The sequence below is a fragment of the Gouania willdenowi genome, chromosome 21 (assembly GCF_900634775.1).
Source record: "Gouania willdenowi chromosome 21, fGouWil2.1, whole genome shotgun sequence".
NCBI lineage: Eukaryota > Metazoa > Chordata > Actinopteri > Blenniiformes > Gobiesocidae > Gouania > Gouania willdenowi.
The window spans coordinates 21,391,985-21,412,785 of record NC_041064.1 but is presented as its reverse complement, the minus strand read 5'-3'; the positions used below and the strand labels follow the sequence as shown (position 1 = coordinate 21,412,785).

Genomic DNA, 20,801 nt, shown 5'->3' with positions numbered 1-20,801 from the left:
TTTTGATTCTAGGTGACCCCACATGGAATTAAATGTGGAGCAGTAGAGCAGTTTGAAAACACTGCTCTAGAGCAGCAATTCTCAACTGGTGGGTCGGGACTAAAAAGGTGGCGAACAGCTGGTCAAAAATAAATAAATACTTAATGTCTCATGTTGGAATTGTCTTTTATTTTGAAAGAAACTTTTTTTTTTATGACAGGCATGCTGTGAAATGCATGTTGTACAGGAAAATATATAGATTTATGTTTTAAAAAAATATTATATATGTATGTTTTCAACAACTATTTTTGAAAAACTAAATTTGGTTGCTTGAATTCTAAAAAAAAAAAAAAACGTGGCAAAATGTGGGTCCCGGGGTGAGACCAGTTCTAGAACATCTTTAGAAACTGATGCTAAAGTTCATCTGCTTGTTATAAAATGGTCCATTTTATTCTGGTAGAAGCAGCCAACAAGAAGCAAAAATCCAAAGAGAATCAAAAAGCCAAACTCTCTACAAACATCCCACATCTTACACAGTCTTCAGGTCCTAAAAGGAGCAGCGTAGAGAACAAGCCAAAGTGTAGAGCTCATTTCTGTTGAGTTACACTTACAGAGACGTTAAGTGGGTTGATCTCCATCTTGGTGGTACAGTTGATGGGTCCCTCGGTCTCGTAGCTGGTGATGTAGAGCAGAGAGCCGTTCCTGTAGTGATACGGCCAATCCACGTCCAGGGCAGCCTTGCTGATCGTACTGGGACCGCTGTTCTGCAGCTGTAGGGGAACGAACCAGTGCAGTCATTAAAGAACAGAACCAGTGTGGTTGTTCTTTAGTTACTTCCTGTTTGTTTGTGTGTGTGTATGTGTGTGTGTGTGTGTGTGTGTGTACTAGGCTGGGCGGTATACCGTTCATACCAAATAACGATTTATATTTTTGTTATGATATGAATTTTTACTATATCACCGTACCGGTGTATTTGATTACACAACTTTCGGAACGCTACACTGCACCGCGTTTCAGACTGGACCCTTTTCAACGTTGCACTTCTAAATAGGAAGGTAAACAGTAGCGCTCTGGTGTTAGTTATGTTGTAAATCATACGTGTAAATGGATAAGAAAGACACAATTGAAAGCTCTGAAGCTGCATGTGAGCATGTGCCTGTGTGCGCATGCCTCTGCTACAGGAGAACAACACTCACGGACACGGAGGCACAGTTAGCTTAGCGTGTCAGCAGTTCGGAAGTAATACACAAAAAAAGAGCAAAATATCGCAATTTCTAATTCCAATAACGTGGAAATAAGTCCTGGTGGATCTGCAAACAAAACACTACTTTATTCACCATAAGAAACGACTACACCACTGAGTATGCAGCATTTAAAGCAAGAAATCAAGCTAATGCTAAAGCTACGCTAGCCTAGCAAAGAGCTATTGGGCTGCTGTTGCAAATTTGTATTACTATTAGTGTGGAATTATTCTACAATATTCACTCATCATGACAGTAAAATAAACCATCCTAAGTTAATCTACTGCAGTAATTCATCTCTCAACCAGTAGAAAATGCTGTGAACATATACCCCTCATATACCGTGAAACCGTTTGATCATACCGCCCAGCCCTAGTGTTATGTACCTCATAGACGTGTACAATTTGTGGTCCGATGTCATCTCCAACCACAGGAGGGTCTTTAGGTTTCCAGTTAGCAATGGGGAGAAGTATCTGACCAGGAGACGACGTTCTGGGAAGTCACAGATAAACAATAAAAATAAAAAATGGATGCATCAAATGTTTTTGTAGCTGAGGGAAGGAAGCAGTTATTTTTATTTTGTTATCCTGACCAACTACAGAGATATTTCTGGACATCTCTTGACTCCTGAGAGTGAGCTGTAGTCTCTATTTAGACCAAGACTATCTTTGTCTTGGACGTGCTAAGATAGTTAAGACCTGTACGTTGCAATGCAGGTGCTCTCCCAATGTGGTTTGTTGCTGCTACTCACCCTCTGATGGAGACTTTAGCCAGGACTGCCAGCTTAGTGACGCTGGAGACACGAGGACTGGTGCTCTCAAACTGGTTCGAGCTGAAACAAAATCGTCAAATCAGCTTTAAACGAGTGAAAACCTTCACTGCTCCAGAAAAAGCTCAGAACGTTATCAGACGTATTATGAAAAGCAGCCACAAGGGCGCGCTGCTGCATACTATGACTGAAAATGATCATTTAGGAGCAGAACGCAAACGCTAATATAACCGATATCTTTGAAAAGACAATTATATGGTATTAAGATTTTACAATAAAACCAAGCCAATATATGTGACTTTTTACTTGCTTTTGTAAAAGGTGCGACCAAAAAAAAAAAAAAAAAAAAAAAGCAAAAACAGAATAATAAAAAGTCAAATAAATGCTGGAAAAACAATCTTAGCATTAGAGAAGTGATAAATAAAAATCTACAGTAATGACAAACACAATAAAATCAAAATAAAACAAAAAATCATCTACAAATATAGGAAACACAAAAAAACAACAAAGTTAAAAAAAAATGAAATATATATATACTGTATATAATAAAGCAAAAAATATTTAATTGACATAAACGTGATACAGATGATTATGAAATATGTGAATATCCTAAATAAATGTTTAGGAAAAATGTTTATAAAAAGAGTAACAAGAATTCAATGCTGACTAAACATGTCGACTTAAAAAAAAAAAGTCATGTAATGTGATAACTCCATGTGAAAATTGTATTTAGAACCATTAAAAACAACTGTAAAGTATATATGGATATACAACATATACAGTAGATTATGTACACAATGTATCGTGTATAATTACACAAAGAAGCCAAGAAAAAAAAGCACTTGCTGTAGTTTAACCTTAGGGTGATAAACTCCTATTAAAAATGAACTAATGAGGAAAATACACAAATGAAAACTGAGGCTTTAACTAAAGATAACTACTAAGTTCTTATTCGACTGATTTTGCTCATTTTAATTAAAATCACTGACTTCAACTGATGCAAACAACTGAAGAACTACATGTTTTAGTTATAGGGATTTAATTTCACATTATGAGGGTTTTCATAAGTGGCTGTTTATTTGTTTGACAGCAGTGACTCAGTGAAAGCAGTGAAACCTCTCATTATCATCCCCTCACCTCTCCTTCCCTCTCACAGAAACACAAACACGCTTCAAACAGAATCAATCTCAATTATCTTTAATGTGTTGGTGAGTGAAATGATAGCAGGAAATCATGACATTGTTTTACTGCACACAACGTATATTAAGCAGCCAGGCTGACACACACACACGCACGCACCTGACGATCTGCAGGTCAAACTTCACAGACGTGTCCTCCTCTGACAGCTGGTGAACGCTGAACCTCAACTCTGCCAGTACCTGGACCAATCAGAAAGCAGCACAATTCGAACCAGAGGATGATCAGTGTAAATACAGTATATCAATGAAAATAATGTGTGATTCAGGTAATAAAACCATTTAGACAAGAGCCAACACTGTTAACCACTCACATTCCAGTATTAACAGAGACCAATAGACCTTATCCTCCACAAACTACGTTTAAGTCACATTATATATAATTCTGTTACAGAAACCAACAAAATAAAAATACCTATTCAATGGAAAAAGTGCCATTTCATTGTAAAGGGTACCTGTAGTGAAAACATACATAACAAAAATTTCTTTAATGTATTACCAATAAACAAAATAACTGCACCTTTTAAAAAAAAAAAAAAAAAAAAAAACACATTCAAAGGACTTTTTAGAACAATTTTATACCTTTGGACAATGCGTCACATCCTGACCAAAATGGAAACTCCCTATATTTATGCCCCGAGGTATAAATGGTCTTTTTAATGTGTGTGTTTGTGTTTTTTGTTTTGAAGGTGCATGTATTTTGATTATTGGTAATACAAGAAACACATTTTTTGTTATAAACATTTTCACCCTTTAATCATGTTTTCACGAACAACAACTGTCTTGACCTTAGTTTTCTTCAAGACAACAAACAGTGTTTTTGATTATGTTTACTGTGAGACTGTAAGAATAAACAAATATGATAACCTTTCAATATGTCACAGAGCATTTCTTATATGGTATGTACATGTGATGCAAGACGATTAACATAGCTAGCGAGTTAGCATTTAGTTGTGAACTAGTTAAATATATGTATATGAAACAAGAAACAACAATCTGTACGACAGCGTAAATTAACTTGAACACATCAAACACTATCTTCCAACTGAAGCACAAAGAACGAAGGTTAACGAGCCATTTCAAGGTCGGGGAAAGAAACCAAAACAAGCAACACAAAGTTTGAGGAAGAAAAACACGTTTTTTTTAATATCGGTCAAAAAATGGATCCCAATGTTGACCGTCAGACTGGACAGATGTGCCCCAGTCTGACAGATGCTGCACCTTTAACTGACCTTGGTTCCTCCTTTCATGGGGTTCCCCAGGTCACACACCACCAGCTTAGTCTGATTCTCCTTCTTATAGGCACAGGACAGCCAGGTGAGTGTCTGCAAAAACACAACACAACCTCACGTCTATGTGTGTGCGTAGAGTGTGGAATGTGACCTTTGATCGTGAGCTTCTCTGTTACCGGACTGCGAACGGCGCCGGTGAAGTCGGCCTGTGGCGGTGGGTAGACGTGCAGCTCGGCCTCGTACGCGCCCTCCCCCTGATTCTCAGCACTTATCTCTAGAGTCAGAGCGTTGTCGTCGCCGATGTAGATCTGCTCACGGTCGCTGTGGTAACATAAACAGTTTATGTGTCACCGTCAAAGATTTCAGCCTAAATTTACTTCAAAGAGTTTACTGAACAACAAAATAAATAAATAAATAATGCAATTCTGACATCATAAGGACCCAAAGCACACTGATTCCTAACCTCTTCACTTTTAACCTCAGATCAGGTTTACAGATGTTGTCGTTGCCGCAATCCAGCAGGATGTGAGCCTGACAAAAGAAAGCAAATCAATGCAAATTATATAACAAGATGTGTGATATTTAGGATTTTTATTCAGCTTTGAATTTTCTTACATACTACTTAACACATGAACTGCACTCTAAAGTTGATGTTTTCCGCAGAACACGGGGACCCTTTCTGGCATTTATTGGACTAAATGTTTCCACTATTCTTACAAGAAGCTTTGTGCTATAGACACAAACTGTTTTGTTTTTATTCTATTACTATTTTTGCATTCACTAACTCTCTTTCTTAACTGATGCAGTACATGATATAATGTATATCCTGAGCCTGACAGTTGTTTGACTTTCAAGGCCTATCACAATGTTTCATTGGGACCCACACTTTGCCTTGGTCATCCAATCGCGACCCACATTTTTTTTTTAATTCGAGCAACCAAATTTAGTTTTTTTTCAAAGACAGCTGTTGAAAACACGCACATATAATCTTTTTTAAAACATAAATCTATATATTTTGCTGTGCAACATGAGTTTCTTTCAAAATAAAACACAAGTCACACATGACAGAAATTAAGTTTTTTTTTTTTTGGCCAGCTTTCCGTGACCCACCCAGTACAATTTTGGGTCCCGACCCACCTGTTGAGAATCGCTGCATTAAAGTACATTATACAGTATATATTCCACTTTAGATCAGTTAGTCCAGTTTGGTTAGACAGCAGGTAACTGGCAGTTTTGAATAGTTATGTTATGTAATGTCTTGAACAATTTAAATTCCCAAAGAAAAAAGAAAAAAAACGAAAAATAAAACAATTAGGAAAGAAAGAATTCCTGCCTCATATTAAAAATGAACTTATATTTATGTACTGTACCTGCAATATCATGATTGTTTTTAATATAAATAACTATTTGTAGTATTATATCATTGTCATCATTATACCCAGCATCATGAACTCATTGCAACAATTATAAATACCATCACTATTAACTCATACGTTATACTATTAATCATTAGTACACAAAGGACCAAGCCTGAATTCACAACAAAGTATAATTAGGTCACATTATATACAGTATATCTTCGTGTAAAAAAAAAAGAAAAAAACATATTAAGCCTTTTAATGTGATGCCCCACTGGATGTATTACACAAATAACCATCATCTGTGCAAAATAAGAATTCTTCTTCAACATCAGTAATAGAAAAAGTTCATTTTAAATTCATTATTTTTTTACTTTGAAACTGTAACAGTAAAGAAAAGAACAACCTTTCAATATATCACAGAGAACCTTTCTTATATAGTATATACATGTGATGCAAGTCGATTAACATAGCTAGCGAGTTAGCGTAGGCTTACAGCCAACCGCTAAGCTTAGCGATTAGCATTACCTATGGTGCAAGTCGAATAACACAGTTTCTGAGTTAGCGTTTAGTTGTGAGCTAGTTAAATATGTATGAAATAAGGAACAATAATCTGTAAGACCATGTAAAAGAACATATCAAACATTGTCTTCCAACTGAAAACACTCACACACATTACTTTAGCACAAAGAATGGAGGTTAACAAGCAAATTCAAGGACCAAGCCCAAATTCACAACCAAGTCACTTATATCACACACACAATAGTTTGGTTTTCTTCAAACAATAATAGTTTAAAGAAAGCCAAAGCGACATCAGTTTTAATAACTAGTACTGACACAGGGTGCAGCCTGCGTAGAGGGAGGATGTGATGGACTGACCTGCTTGGTCACGTTGGACGGAGCCGACATGTCGATGATGGGAAGAAGTCCAGTTATGTCTGCAGCCTTCTGGTAGTCCAGCTTGTACTCCATGGCTACAGAGATGGGAGTGATTTTGTCTCTAAACTCACGATCATCCTGTGAGTGGAGGAAAAAAATGATCCTCATCCAACCTTTTTCACTACTTATGCTTTGTTTGGTGTAAAAAAATTATGAATTGAGACACTTCCTCACAATCAGGTAGACGTGCTGCTCCTCACAGCCTGGGGTCCCACCATTGGTCACTGTCAGGTTCCTGGAGTACTGAAAGGTTTTGCTGTGCAGGAAAAGGACGCGCTTCATTGCTTCCTTCTGCTTCAGACGGTCCAACATGAGATCCACCTGAAAGTCTGCACGAGTGATGACAGAACAAGCCCATCACACATGATACGGGTGGATGATGCGGTGGAGAATCTCTCAAAGAAAGCTGTTGAAGGTTTACTCACTAAGGTCCTTCCGGGCTCCAGGGCAGCTGGCCTTCACACAGTACTTCACCTTAAAACTGAAAAACATGCACAGCTAACCAACATGGCTCTGAAAGTCCTTGACCAAATTTGTCCAAATGTTGAAAAATGGTCAAATAAATGAATAAGTAAATATATACTTTATTTGCTTCAAACTCCAACTTAGTCACCAATCGTTCTAATACCAACTATTTACAATTGTCTGTCTTTTTTAGAGCTTTTCACAAAAGGAACAAATTGCCTAGGGACATGAAAGACGTGCTTTAAAATACATATATATACACACACACATGCATACATCACAGTTTTTAATTTATTTGTTGGTGTAATAAAAATGTATCATGATTTACCTTTTTATGTAATTTTTCTGTATATTTTTAACAGTCTTTAATTTTTTTATGTTCTGATATGTACTAGAATCTTAATTTTTCTTTTCATTAATGGACCCCAGGAAGATTACCAACCACCAAGGTGGAGGCTAATGGGGATTCAGTGAACAAATAAAAAAACATTAACATGTAAAGCAATACACCTTTCTGTGTGACATCAGCACTTGACCTGGCAACGTGTGCTGCCAGTTTAAGAGGGGTATGCTTTTGCTTGACAATCGCTATTTACCGCTGACAACACGGTGGAGATGTTGCAGTCTGAATTTTTATCATATAATGCCCAAATCCTGCATAGTATTTGGCTGTCATAACCATGGCTGAATGAAAATGTATAATTTTACAGAATACCGACAGAAAAAGGCCAGAAACGGAAATTATGGATTCAAGCACCGAGGCAAACACACAACGACAGAACTACATTGAGCCCAAAATCAAAGTGATCGTATGTTTGCAGTTGACCTTTTGTTAATGGTAGGTTGTGTATTTTGGGGATCTAATTTCTTCCTGACTGATTTTTATGACATTGATTATGAATTAGCCTACGTTTTATTTGTCATTTATTCAGTAATGACTGAAATGTCTATGGCTAGTTTGATAGCTAGGGCTACGCCCAACTAGAGAGCTTTCATGCTGTTGTCATGTACTGAGTTCACATCGTACTGAGATTGTATATGCGCATATACTGGCACACATGTACACTACCAAAAAACGAATTTTTGCAAATTTTTTTTTATTCATTTTGGTTTTCAAAGTGAACAGACACGTGTTTTATTTGTTTATTGGATTATGTTAGGATTAGGGTTAGAGTTAGGTTAGGGTTATAATCTCAGTACTGAGGTAAACTCAGACCGTGACACCGGGTTTACACCTAACTATGATGCTTTACAAATATATTTTTTGCCATCATTCTTGACATTCTTAACGTCACTTAACAAATCGGAATAGAGTTCTGAACGGAGCGTGTTGGTTGTTGGCAATCGCGTGAGTCCTGCCATTAACCTTAACGCATGGTAACAGGCAAGGGTGGACCGACGAACGGAGACACCGGGGATTACCCCGGTTGGCCGGGCCGCCGGTGGGCCACTGAGTCAGGCCATGAAAAAGTGAAAAAAAGGGGGAATAAACACACCTGTCAAGTATCCCGTTTTGGCTGTGAAACTCCCGTATTTTACCCCTCTTTCCCACCATCGTCCCACATTTTAATGTTATAATAATGTAAAGATAAATGGCAGATAAGTGGCAGTTCTCGCGAGATTAGAGCCGACAGCAGGAACAAACCAAGAAACAATTCAGAAGAGAAATGGATGGATGTAAGAAGACGTTCTGGCGAAAAAAAAAAAAAAAAACAAAAGTCGTGTAAACCAACCAGATGTAACTTTTCTTCATATCGGTGCTTGGCCTTTGGCTCTAATCTGCAAAAATATTCGTAAGAGAGTAAAACCTTCATGTTGTCCGTGGTAAATAGCGGTTGTCAAGCAAAAGCATACCCCTCTCAAAATGGCGGTGGGCATTGCTAGGTCAAGTGCCCCGGATGCTGATGTCACCACGAAAAGGTGTATAGGTGTCTTCATGCCTCAACTCAGCCTATTCCTTTGTGCTGCTTTAAATTAGTATTGAAATGTCAGTAATTATTTTTTTAGTGTAGGTTGCATTTGTTTCAAATACTTTTCACTATTTGCATTTATTTACTGGTTATAGATTACTTTTTTTTATTTTTACTTTTACTATTAAAATAATCTATTTCCAGAACAATACGACATACTGTAGTTCAAATCTCAATAACACTTTTATATTGTTAAAAAAAAAACTTCAAAAACATCTTTATCCTGTGAAAAACTGTTCTTCACAAAAACTTTGACTAAAATGATGTCAAACCAGCTTAAAAACCACATTTTGAAACCTTGCATCATTTAAAAAAATCCTAATCTTGTAGAGACTGATGCAGTACGGTCACCTTGTGTCTTGTGCTTGACATTTAACTGGTTTTACATCTTTGTTTAATCGTAAAATGAGGGAAAATACGAGACAAAACAAATACAGGAGTTGAGCAGGTTTAGTTCCTGTGACAGCTGACGTTAGTTTTTTTACTCACCATGACACAGATGTGCTGGTGCCGGGAAGAATGCAGTTCTTTTCCTCTGGGTTGATGATCTGAGGTGTTATGTCTAAAGTGGCGTTCACACTGATGACTGGGCGAGCTCTGACAAACAAACATGACACACGTACATTAGTGTGGGAATGAGTCCTTTCCTCACCTTGTCCATGACTTCCGTTTAGAAAATGAATGTCAAAATTTCAAAATTACACAATGTGCAGTTTTTTTCTCCTTTAAAATGTGTTTCTTTAATCATGTTTCTACAGAAGGTCTGTTGGACAATTCTAACCATTGGCAGACAGTCACAAACAATAGTTTATTGTGACCAACTCCAAATAAAAACTGCGTGCTGAAATTAAGTGGGATCATAAAATAGCAGAGGAATGCACTTCCTAACTGAAGGCATGAAACGGGCTCTAATAGCATCTATAAAGGCAGTAGGAGGAACGTGAAGGAACACACAAGCTCTTTGATATCAGAGGTGGCCTCGCCTCATTATAGCGCTCACAGTCTGTCAGCAGCAACACACGCACGCACGCACGCACACATACACACACACTTAAAGTATCATGTATTTTTGATTACCTGTATAAAACAGCTTTGTCCGCTCCAAACACTCCGACTATTAAATCTGTCAGACAGAAGCACACATCAGCCTTTTTTTTCTCTGCTGTATACCAAAAATACACTCTTGTGTATTTGTGTGCGTGTGTGTTTGCGTACCTGGGTATCCATTCTGGTCTATGTCAGTATTTCCAGACATGGAGTATCCAAAGCTAGCAGGCATGTAGCTTGAAGCCCACCTCCCCTGTAGGACCTGAAACGAGATAAACCAAATGATTATTACAGAAAAAAGCCTTTCAAAACTATATAATGGTATATTAGTAATATGAGATGTTTATTTGTCCAAGGCCATTGTTAGGGCTGAAAATGAGCTTGTGATTTATATGAATAAATTCCAGCTGTCCATTCTGCTTTTATTTGGAGTCATGCACAAGACCAGGGATGTTCTTGCTTTGTCAAAAAATAAAAATCACTAATATCTTAGACTAAATGTTGTATTTATGAATCACTAGCAGTTAAGAGGACAGTATGAGGATTTTCATTTACATTCTGGAGTTCAATCTGTTTTTTTTCTTTAAATGATCAAAATGTTTTATTTCTACTTGCCATGATCACACCTCTCATCAATGCTGAGGGTTTATCTAACATGTAGAAAAACAAAAGCGTAAAAAACACGAGATATGGTTTAAAACTCATTTCAAATCTATGACTTTTAATACTAATTACAGGTTTGGATTGATGTTTTCATACTGCCTATTGCTTGTTGCTCGGTGTCCAACGCTAATGTTAATTTAAAGCTAAAGAGGAAGTAACAGGTTTGATTCCTATTAGGTTAACAAAAGACTGCAGGTTTTACAACAGTTCATGAACCTGTATATGTGCATATGAATTTCCTATAGATTTAATTGTGTGGATACATGTGATTGCTTGTCTTAAATGCCCTGGGGCTGAATGAAGGGTCGAACAATAATTACCTGGGAAGAAGATGGGTCCGGGCCTTCAGGGCGTCCGTTGTGGATGTAGATCAAACCGTTGTGGTCTGGGCCTCCATATGGAGCAGAAATGGCCACATCTGGAAGAAGGAGACACAGAGGACGGACATGAGTTGGCATATTCTTTATTAAATATCAGTTTTAGGGTTTGAGTTTTTGTGAAAGGAAAGAAAGAAATGGTCGATGTTGCTCTCTCACCGTTGTAACCGTCCATGTCCAGATCTCCCAGTGCTGCAATGGCAGAGCCAAATCGCGCATAAAATTCTGACCCTATCAGCATCTGAGGTGGGTGGAAGGAAAATCCACCTCGACCCATATAAACAGACACCTGCAGAACACACAGACAAACACACAGAAAAGAGTTTGGGTGATTTTCACGGATAACGCAGATAAATCAAGGATTGTTTATCTAATGTAAATAATAAAACGCTCCATTCTTATCGAGACACACACACACAACATGTTTAAAGGGTCAAGAAGAGACCATAAGCCGTTTTATTTCAGATGTTATATGTTGTTAATTGAAACTTGCTAAGAATATGAGCTTTGTTGCTCATAGTATGAATATAAAACCTGGAAAACTTCTACTTTCGTTAGTATAAACTAGTACAGGGTCTGTCGGAAGTATGTATTCATATAGTGGGAGGTGCTTAAGTAGAGTCGTCAAATACGGCCAAATGAGTATGTGTTTGAAGTTTGGATGTACAAAGGTGTACATACTCTGTACTCTATAGTGTTATAAAGGGGTTTATTTGTGGGTGCAAAGTAAAATAGCGCGTGCGACTTCCCTGGTTTAATTCTATGGACATGCGCATGATAAATGTGTGTTATTTTTTATATTTTTGTCGTTTGATGTATTTTTCTGTAATGTATGTTTTTTTGGAGTCATTATGTGTATTTTTGTATCTTTCTGTTGTTATTTTGTATAATTATTGTTTTTGTTGCCATTGTAGTTTGATTCTGGAGTTATTTTGTAATTTTTGTATCTCTTTTGGTGTAGTTTTGTGCATTTCTTTTGTCAATTTCTGTATTTTTTGTATAAATATTTAGTTTTGTGTTTTTTGACTCATTTTTATATTTTTTGGTGTTGTTTAGTGTATTTTTCTGTAATGTATGTTTTTTGGAGTCATTTTGTGTGTTTTTGAGCCTTTTTGTGTATTTTTAAGCAACATTGCATTGGCACTTTTAGTCCGTCTCGGTTGTAGTCTGTTTCGGTCCACAGCTCTACGCGCACACATGGCTACTCCAGCTCTTCAGTGATTGGTTGGCTGTGGTACATACACGTGACTACGGTGTATAGTGATTGACTCTATGCACGCACGTGACTGAAGGGCTCTAATCCCTGAACAGCAGAGATATTTGAGCCACAGACACACACACAGACAAACAGAGATTCCTTGCTTTAGTAGAGAGCTGTGCCATGAAATGCTCACAAAGAACATTTTAAGTGAGGAATACGTGTGTGTGTCCTACCTGTCCCACTTCCCTCAGTTTTACATCAGAACCTCTGTCCATGAAGAGGGGAGCTCCAACCAACAAATCCACCAAACTGAAGGAGAAATCATTACAATAAAATAAATATTACCGCACTCTCAGTGACCGTATTCAAGCCTCACCTGCTGTCAATCATACAGTTTGAAGGGACCGACAGTATTCATGTGAAATAGTATCCTCAGCATCAGCTTCCTTCCAGCGATACGCAACACATCCCACTTTAGATGATATGTTTAAAGCTAAATAAGAATTCATTTGTGTCAGAAAGGTCTTTGGAGTCATTCATATCAACATTTAGCCCTCAAACATACATAATATCTCTCAATATGTGGGCATCGTCATTTTGGAGATTTCAGCCAATCAGTGTTTGCACATCACGTTGACATTACATAAGGTTATTCTTCCTATTTCCGCTCCTCTGGAAAAACTACAAAACAAGTATTTTAATCTGACATTTAGTGCTGCCATTTATTGGACTTTATGATTTAATTCCTTTGAAGACAAAGAATATTACAGTGGACAAATTTTGAAAGTGAATGTTATGGCAATTTTTATATTCATCATAATATCGTCAAATGTGTGTTCATGTGTACAATTTGTCATGTTTTAATACATGATGACTCCATTACTCTTCGCACTTTTGAACAGCTGAATCATGTTAGATTAAACAGTACAGATCGTATTGTACTCAGTGCAACACAGAGTCTCTGCTGAAGGCCATACACACGAACACACACACTATCAAGGATAGATAAGAGTAGCGCCCAATCTTCCTCATAATATACACGTCTTCATCATCCTCAAACGTTTCCACTGTTGGGCATCTGACTCCCTCCTTCTCCTCACCTCAGGGTGGAACTTTTTCTGTTATCTGTATAAAAGCTTAAGCTGTGAAATTGTTAGATAGAGCGGGTCTTGCCTTTTTGCTCTGCCACGAGCCTTTTTGCCATTCATTCTTTCAGGATGGAAGCTTCTTTTTTACTCCTTTTTTATTTAATTTTATAATAAATCTTTTTTATAAAATCATCAATGCCTCGACTGGACTCCATCATTCAACCAGAGCAATAAATCATGTCTCTAAATGAGGTCAACCGCAAATTTGCCGTGACATGCACTTATTAGAAAATAAGAAATAGGGACTTTGAAAATGACGGTTGGCGCAGCATGAAGATGCCATTATCAGCCATCTTACTACAAACCCATTCACAACTAAAGTGTGTTTTCTGCTTATTTAGTTTCTAAATTGCCTCTCATTTTGACTAATAGGGTTCACATTAGTGGTGGAACTCGATTAAAAAAAAAAAAAAATCACCCAATTAATTAGAGCCTTTGTAATTAATTAATCTCAATTAATCGCCTAACAATATTTGAAACCAGAAGCAACTTTTTAATTTAACTGGATTGCGGTATATGTATATATCATCTTGCTGACTGCCTGCTTGAACTAGAACCGTTGTCCATGCTAGCTGCTACATGTTTAGCATCAAGGTGGTAGCAGAGGCTAGAAGATCTCCAGTGATTGGCAAACTCTTTCTTACACAGTTTGCACACGTCTGTGCTGTTGTTTTCCATCCCGCAAAATTATTTAAACTAAAATTAACGGCCACGAAAAACAGGAACGACTTCTCCTCAGGTTCTCCCGTTTCTTGTGTTGCAGTCTGTGCATCAGTATTATGAGTATAGCAGGAACTTGTGCAATGAGAAAGGTTTCACGCTGTTTGGAGTGCAAAAAAAAAAAGCAACTACCTGCATTATTTTTTTAGTGCGTTATTTTTCTGTTATGATTGAATCACAACTAATGCAATAGTTTACATATAGCAGTCTTTATCGTTTGGTTAAGTGTCCCTTTGAGGCTAAAATCTTATATCTGGCTTTACTTAGGGCCTCCTCAATACTGGAGGTGATAGAAACACTATGTAAGGAAGTGTGCTGCACTTCCTGGGGGTGTGAAGTGGTTATAAATCCACTGACATCCTTTTAAAATGTTGGGGCCCGAAGCTCTTGCAAAAGAAAATGACAGAGGTCAGGTTCGTTAGTGTACTCAGGGAACAGGCAAACATAGACATACCCGTCATTATTAAGATCTGAGGCGGCAACAGAATGTCCAAAGTAGGCAGCCATCTACAAGAGGGAAGAATGAAGTGTTAGATAAAGTATTTAGCTTATTATCCACACCACACTTTTGATGAACATATTGTCGCATAGTGAATGTATGTTGTAAATTACAGCTTTCTCACAAAGCCAAAAGTAAATGATTAAAAAGATTTTAAATAATCAAATGACTATTTAAGAGGATAAGATTCATAGACCATAAAAGCATCCTCCTAATCACTAAGCTAACTTGTTTTCCCAGAACATTATTAGCTTGGTAAGCTAATGCTAAGTTAGCCAACTTTAGTTTAGCTTTTGCTTGAAACGTTCTTATTAGCTAATTTTCGAACAAAAATAAAAAAAGCAAAATTAAATAAAGCAATGAAAATATTAAAGGGTGCTAATGTAATAATAACACCTTTTATCCTGTTTATATATTCATTAGATAATAATCAATGTCCAAAAACTAAACAGTTTGTGTTCGCGCTTCTAAATATTTAAATTTTTAAGCTTTACAAATTTACTTGACTTACTTAAACAGATGATTGGAAAATACATTTTTCTAAATATTACATATTAAAAATATTAAATCATTTGAGTCTGTATTTTGTAATAAGTACTGTTGTATTTGGCGTAGTATAAATAAAGTAGAATTAACTATTAATATTTCATTAGCACATTTCAGTTGAAAAACCGATTGGGAGCACAAAATGTACATGCTTTTATCATTTCTGTATGCAGACATCCAAAAATGAAATCAATCGCCCTCTCTTTAATAACATGGATGTGAGATATTGTGTAAAATGTTGCTTGAGGTTAATGAAGAAAACTGGACATTTTATAAAAAATATTCTGTAAAGTAAAACAAACAGTTTTACAGAAGAAGCTAAAGATGAGATAAACATGTTCTATAAGAAGCTAAACACAAACACAATGGGTAAATGGTCATAATGAAGTGATAAGGTGGAGCACTCAAATTCCTCTTTAAAGAGAGAAAAACAGGAAACTGATAAAAAGAAGTCAGAGTGACTTATGGAGCACACAGAGGAAAGGGAAAAGCAGTTGTCATTAACTCAGCTCCCACTTCCTCCTCCACTTCTAACTTACTCCAACTAAACCAGAAGCTTTTGAAGTTATTATGTCATATATCAAGTTATTATCAGTGACGTGCCGTCAGGGTAGGCAAGGTCGGCAGTGCCTACCCAAGGGTGAATTGATATTTTGATTATTATTATTGTATTATTGTAATATTATTGTTTTAATTATAATGTAATTTCCAATAGCCTACAGTACCTATAAGTTTGAAAGTGTCCGCATTTTGTGCGTTTCATAGCCCAAATTACTAAACCGCTATTTCCTGGAACAGCTGCACAGTCTTTTTTTTTTTTTTTCACTCCGCTGTAAGGCAGAGGGAGGCCACGCCCCCTCCCAAAGGCACGTTCCTCCTCTGCCTCCGTTCCCATTGCGTGATTTTACGTGTTTGCGCATGCGCAGTCAGGTCCCCAAGATGACAACCATTTAAAGATTAAAGATTAAATCGGGGCTTTCGCCTTTAATTGGCCATGTAATGTTAGTACATTAATGGAATTCGTCCTCTGCATTTAACCCATCCCTGAGGAGCAGTGGGCAGCCATTTTGCGGCGCCTGGGGAGCAGTTCGGGGTTAAGGGACTTACTCAACATCCCACAGTGACGGCCCAGGTGAGGCTTGAGCCGGCAACCCTCCGATTACAAGCCCAGCGTCCTTAACCACTAGGCCACCACTCCCCACCACTACGTGCAAAGGCAGCGTAGAGAGCTGCCTTTGCACATAACCGGGCTATGCTAAATGCTAAACGTAAGTTCACAGTACATTAGTGAATAGATGCCATGTGACCGCTGCTGCTACGTTCTCTAGCTAGTGGGCGGGATACCACTACAGGCAGGATGACAGCGCCAGAGATGATAGAGAAACTTTTTTTTTGAGGAAAAACGACAGCTTTTAAAAGATGGAGACCTGAGTTACCAGACCTTCAGCAACGGTAAGGTCAGAAAATGTTTCATACTTTCTACAGTGAGTGGAACAAAAGGAAGGATTGGCTTTGTGGATGCTCCTCACTGAGGTTGTTCTGAGTTGTTTTTGTCATTTTCTCCGTGTTTCTGTGTTTTCAACACAAACAACAGATGTGCTGTCGTGTCATGAGATATATCTTGTTGGGAGAGTATGGAGGCTATATTAAATAATTGTTTATGTTTCTTTAATGGTGTTAATGATGTTGATTTTGTTAGATGGCTAAATGCTTGTTCATGTGGATCTTGTTGGGTTTTTTCTTTCTTTTTATGAATTTCATATTTTGATAAGCGCATTGAGATGACTTTGTTGGAAATTGCTTTATACAAATAAAATTGATTGCCAGCAGAAATATATGAAATTGTCATTGGTCGTCTCGATTTGCAACGTGCCTACCCAACCCTAGTGGTCACGGCACGTCACAGGTTATTATGTTATATTATATCAATATATATGGTAATATGAGTTCTCCTAGTTCCTTCCCAACCTTATATCAACATAATTATCATCACTTACAAATTACAACCTCTGACCTAACATAATTATGTGGCTACTTTGACAGATCCAGAACCATTAACTGACCCAACAATAAGGTTTGGCTAAGACGACATTGGTTTTTATAACAAAATCGAAACAAAAGACTAAATAAAACAACCAATGAGCAGAGACTGGGACTGGTAGACTCACCTGTGAGCCTGTGAAGTTTATCATGGACTCCATGTTAAGGCCGTTGAAGATATTCACCTGAAACATTAACAAATCAAATATTTACAGAGTACACTGCACAATCTGTGAGTTTTGGTGACACAATTGAAGACTTCAACATGATAATTCATGATTAATACACACACATAAATGAGAAAACAGGTGTAAATTGTAAATATACTGTTTGTGTATGAAAACAATTGTGAAAATCTAAAAAAGTATACATGTGAAAATTGTGGATGTATTTGTGGATCTGAAAAACACGTGAAAATTGGAAAAACACGTGAAAATTGGTGATCTATTTTCTCTCCCCATAAAATGATTCCCTAACTATGTACACACAACAAATGTTTTAGTGTTTTAATTATTAAAAGGATCAACTCAGGAAGAGACAAATGTAACCACAACTCATCTATCATGTGCCACTTACATAACCCAATGCTTTGTCCCCTCTGGGTACACCCGTCACATAATCTGTGGAAATAACAGAACATAGAAGTTTACCAATTAATTTTACCAAAATCAATCTTTTTAAAGAAAACAATCATTTAGCTTTGCAACACTTAGTTGGGACAGATAGTCTTCAACTCTCAAAGTTAATTTATTTATTTTTCTGCCAGTAAGCTTACTCAATGGCAGTGGTGGCATTTATCATGTGGGGAAAGTTCTCGCCAACAGTTTATCTTCTTACCTTCCTTTCCATCGTCATTGAAGTCTCCAACAGTCACTGAATAGCCTGGAGAACACAGTTCAAAAACTACTTTAGTTTATGGCTTTGCAAGCATTACTAAATAAATATATTTAGGGTTTTTATTAGAAAAACAAACAAAACAAGATTTGATGTGTATTGATCACACGTTTTGTAAATTGATGAAGGCCAAGAACACAAGAGGAAGATGTGTGTTTACCAAGATAACTGTCATCATACTGGGCGCTGGCCGACTTCGTGGTGAGTCTGTTTGAAAAGGGCGTGACAAGCTTCGCATCAAAACGATCGAAAATCTCAGAAAGGTCGTCGGCAATCAGCTGACCTACAGAGAAAAGGAGCGTATTAAAACGACACGGAAAGGACGGACCAAATGAGGAGATAATGTTACAACAACTGGAAAAGACAGAAACTTCAAGGACAAGGTGCAATCAGCATGAAATACAGGAAAGGAATGGAACATTTCAACTAAAATAAATAACAATGAATATTGATCAAACAAAATAAACAAAGAAGCTTAAAAACACAAAAGAAGAATAGAAACAAAATAGAAACGTAAATGACACAAAACAAGACCTTAGAACAAACAAGAGCATGAAGACATCCAAGAGACAACAAGAAAAACCCAGGAAGAAATGGTTAAGAAAATAAAAGAATAAAGAGAAAACAAGAAAAGCAAATCAACATCAGAAAAACAATAACAAAAATAACTCAATAAGGGAAATTCAAGGAGGGAAAGGAGATGACAGTAACTAACCAACACAACAACAAAAAATTATTGCAAACATACTGAAGGAAACCAAATACCTACAAGAACTGAAAACAAAAAATATCCTTTCAAGAAAACAACTATTTGAGATGACAAAAAACCTGAAAGACAAAATAAACATAAAAGAAACACAACAGAAGATGAAGCCAAAAAAGTGACACCATTAACTAAACATAAACTAAAATAAGTTAACACAAACACACCTGAATAATGTATTACACAATAGAACTGAAAAAAGGTGATACAAACCAAGGGCACGATAAGTTTGTTTACAAGCTGATTCAGAAAAAAAATACACACACACAACAGCGACAGTGTTAACAGCATTATAATCAGAACCAGGACTGTGTGTTTGTGTAAGTGTGTGTGTGTGTGTGTACATGTGAGTGCGTGTGTGTGTGTGTACATGTGAGTGCAGTTAACTCAACAGGAAACAATAATTAGGCTAACACAACCCAGGAAGAGCCTCACAATAAGGGAGTAAACGTGTGTGCGCGTGCGCGTATGTGTGTCTGACTCAGCACTCAGTCACACACTTGGATATCAGACAGACAGACAAACAGGGATTAAAACACACCACCGAGGCTTTTGTACATCACTTAGCGCCATAAACATTTACAACTGAAGCAAGTCAAAAAAAAAAAGTGCCTTGAGTGCCACTGTGGGATAAAAGTAGCGATCTTTCTCTCTTGTTTATTTATTGACTGTTTTGACTATTTTAGTTGACCTTGGGTTTAGGTCATTGGATAACCCGTGTCCTGAGGGTGTGCTGTCCATATGACTGTGCAGGAAATTCCAGAGCAGTTTAATGCAATGACAAAGACCCATTGTTATAAAGGAATCCACACACCGACTAAACATCTGAGCCAACACTTTCACATATTTACATCCTCAGCATTAAACAAGCCTTGAGTGACAGGTGAGACAAGGCAAGGCAAATTCATTTGTAAAGCACAAATAAACAGTTAAAAGACCGGAACAGTTCCTTTCAGTAACCATGACTGAGAACCTCCACAGAAATCCTTATTGATCTAAGATCCATACACGAGCCCAGAGTGTTGGTGACTCAGCTGTTTGTCGAGACCTCAGGACTTGTCCGTCAGACTATGAGCTCCAGGATACTGAATCATCACCACAAAGCAGAGTGTGCTCACTTACAAACTAATCTAAAGCTCATCCAATAATGTGAGACTTCTTTCCAAAAAAAGAAAAAGTCTTTTAGTCTCTTAAAGGGGCAGTATTATGAAAAATGTATTATGGTTTTGCTACAGTAAAATACATTACTTTAGTGTCATTCAAAGGGCAAAAGATGTTTCCTCACTCCCTTGTTATTCCACATTTTGTAAAAAGTCAACTCCAAACGGACGAGTTGAATTTTTCCCCACTAATACGTCATAATGGGGAAACTCCTCCTCCTGACAATCCTCACTCCTCCTACCCTACTTAAGAAAGTGAGCTCCTCCTTCTCAAACTATACCTCACAGGTAAAACAAACATCGCGAACACAGGTTGATACTACAGTTATTATCACATTTCATATCTTTACGTTCAGTGTAAAGATAATCTGAAGAGCAGCCTGAACGCTCACAATCAGTTTCATTTTTAGCAGCCGTCATATCGCATTTATGGGATGATCTGACGCGTTTGTGACCCAAAGCCATACAGCGACAAAACAATGGACTATCATCTTAAATGGGTTTCTTATAACAATAGGAGAGGGGTGAGAAATAGCTTGCTACTGGACCTTATATGAAAAATACTGCATTTTGGATATATTCTAACGTACAAAA

At 37.3% G+C, this 20,801-nt stretch overlaps 1 protein-coding gene across 2 annotated transcripts in view; it reads right to left on the bottom strand.

Moving 5' to 3' along the window:
* itgav (integrin, alpha V) overlaps positions 1–20,801 on the bottom strand; it is a 51,500-nt gene that overhangs the window by 4,022 nt on the left and 26,677 nt on the right. For both annotated transcript variants that reach the window (XM_028435677.1, XM_028435676.1), the window contains 21 exons: positions 18,445–18,567; positions 18,228–18,272; positions 17,967–18,010; positions 17,519–17,575; positions 14,760–14,812; positions 12,671–12,746; positions 11,396–11,525; positions 11,180–11,277; positions 10,365–10,458; positions 10,227–10,272; positions 9,639–9,746; positions 7,140–7,195; positions 6,889–7,043; positions 6,655–6,792; positions 4,881–4,948; positions 4,594–4,738; positions 4,418–4,510; positions 3,289–3,368; positions 1,972–2,052; positions 1,607–1,712; positions 591–749 (listed from right to left, as the gene is read on the bottom strand). In XM_028435677.1, coding sequence (XP_028291478.1) covers positions 591–749; positions 1,607–1,712; positions 1,972–2,052; positions 3,289–3,368; positions 4,418–4,510; positions 4,594–4,738; positions 4,881–4,948; positions 6,655–6,792; positions 6,889–7,043; positions 7,140–7,195; positions 9,639–9,746; positions 10,227–10,272; positions 10,365–10,458; positions 11,180–11,277; positions 11,396–11,525; positions 12,671–12,746; positions 14,760–14,812; positions 17,519–17,575; positions 17,967–18,010; positions 18,228–18,272; positions 18,445–18,567 — 1,955 coding nt within the window. The remainder of the gene's footprint in view (positions 1–590; positions 750–1,606; positions 1,713–1,971; positions 2,053–3,288; positions 3,369–4,417; positions 4,511–4,593; positions 4,739–4,880; positions 4,949–6,654; positions 6,793–6,888; positions 7,044–7,139; positions 7,196–9,638; positions 9,747–10,226; positions 10,273–10,364; positions 10,459–11,179; positions 11,278–11,395; positions 11,526–12,670; positions 12,747–14,759; positions 14,813–17,518; positions 17,576–17,966; positions 18,011–18,227; positions 18,273–18,444; positions 18,568–20,801) is intronic.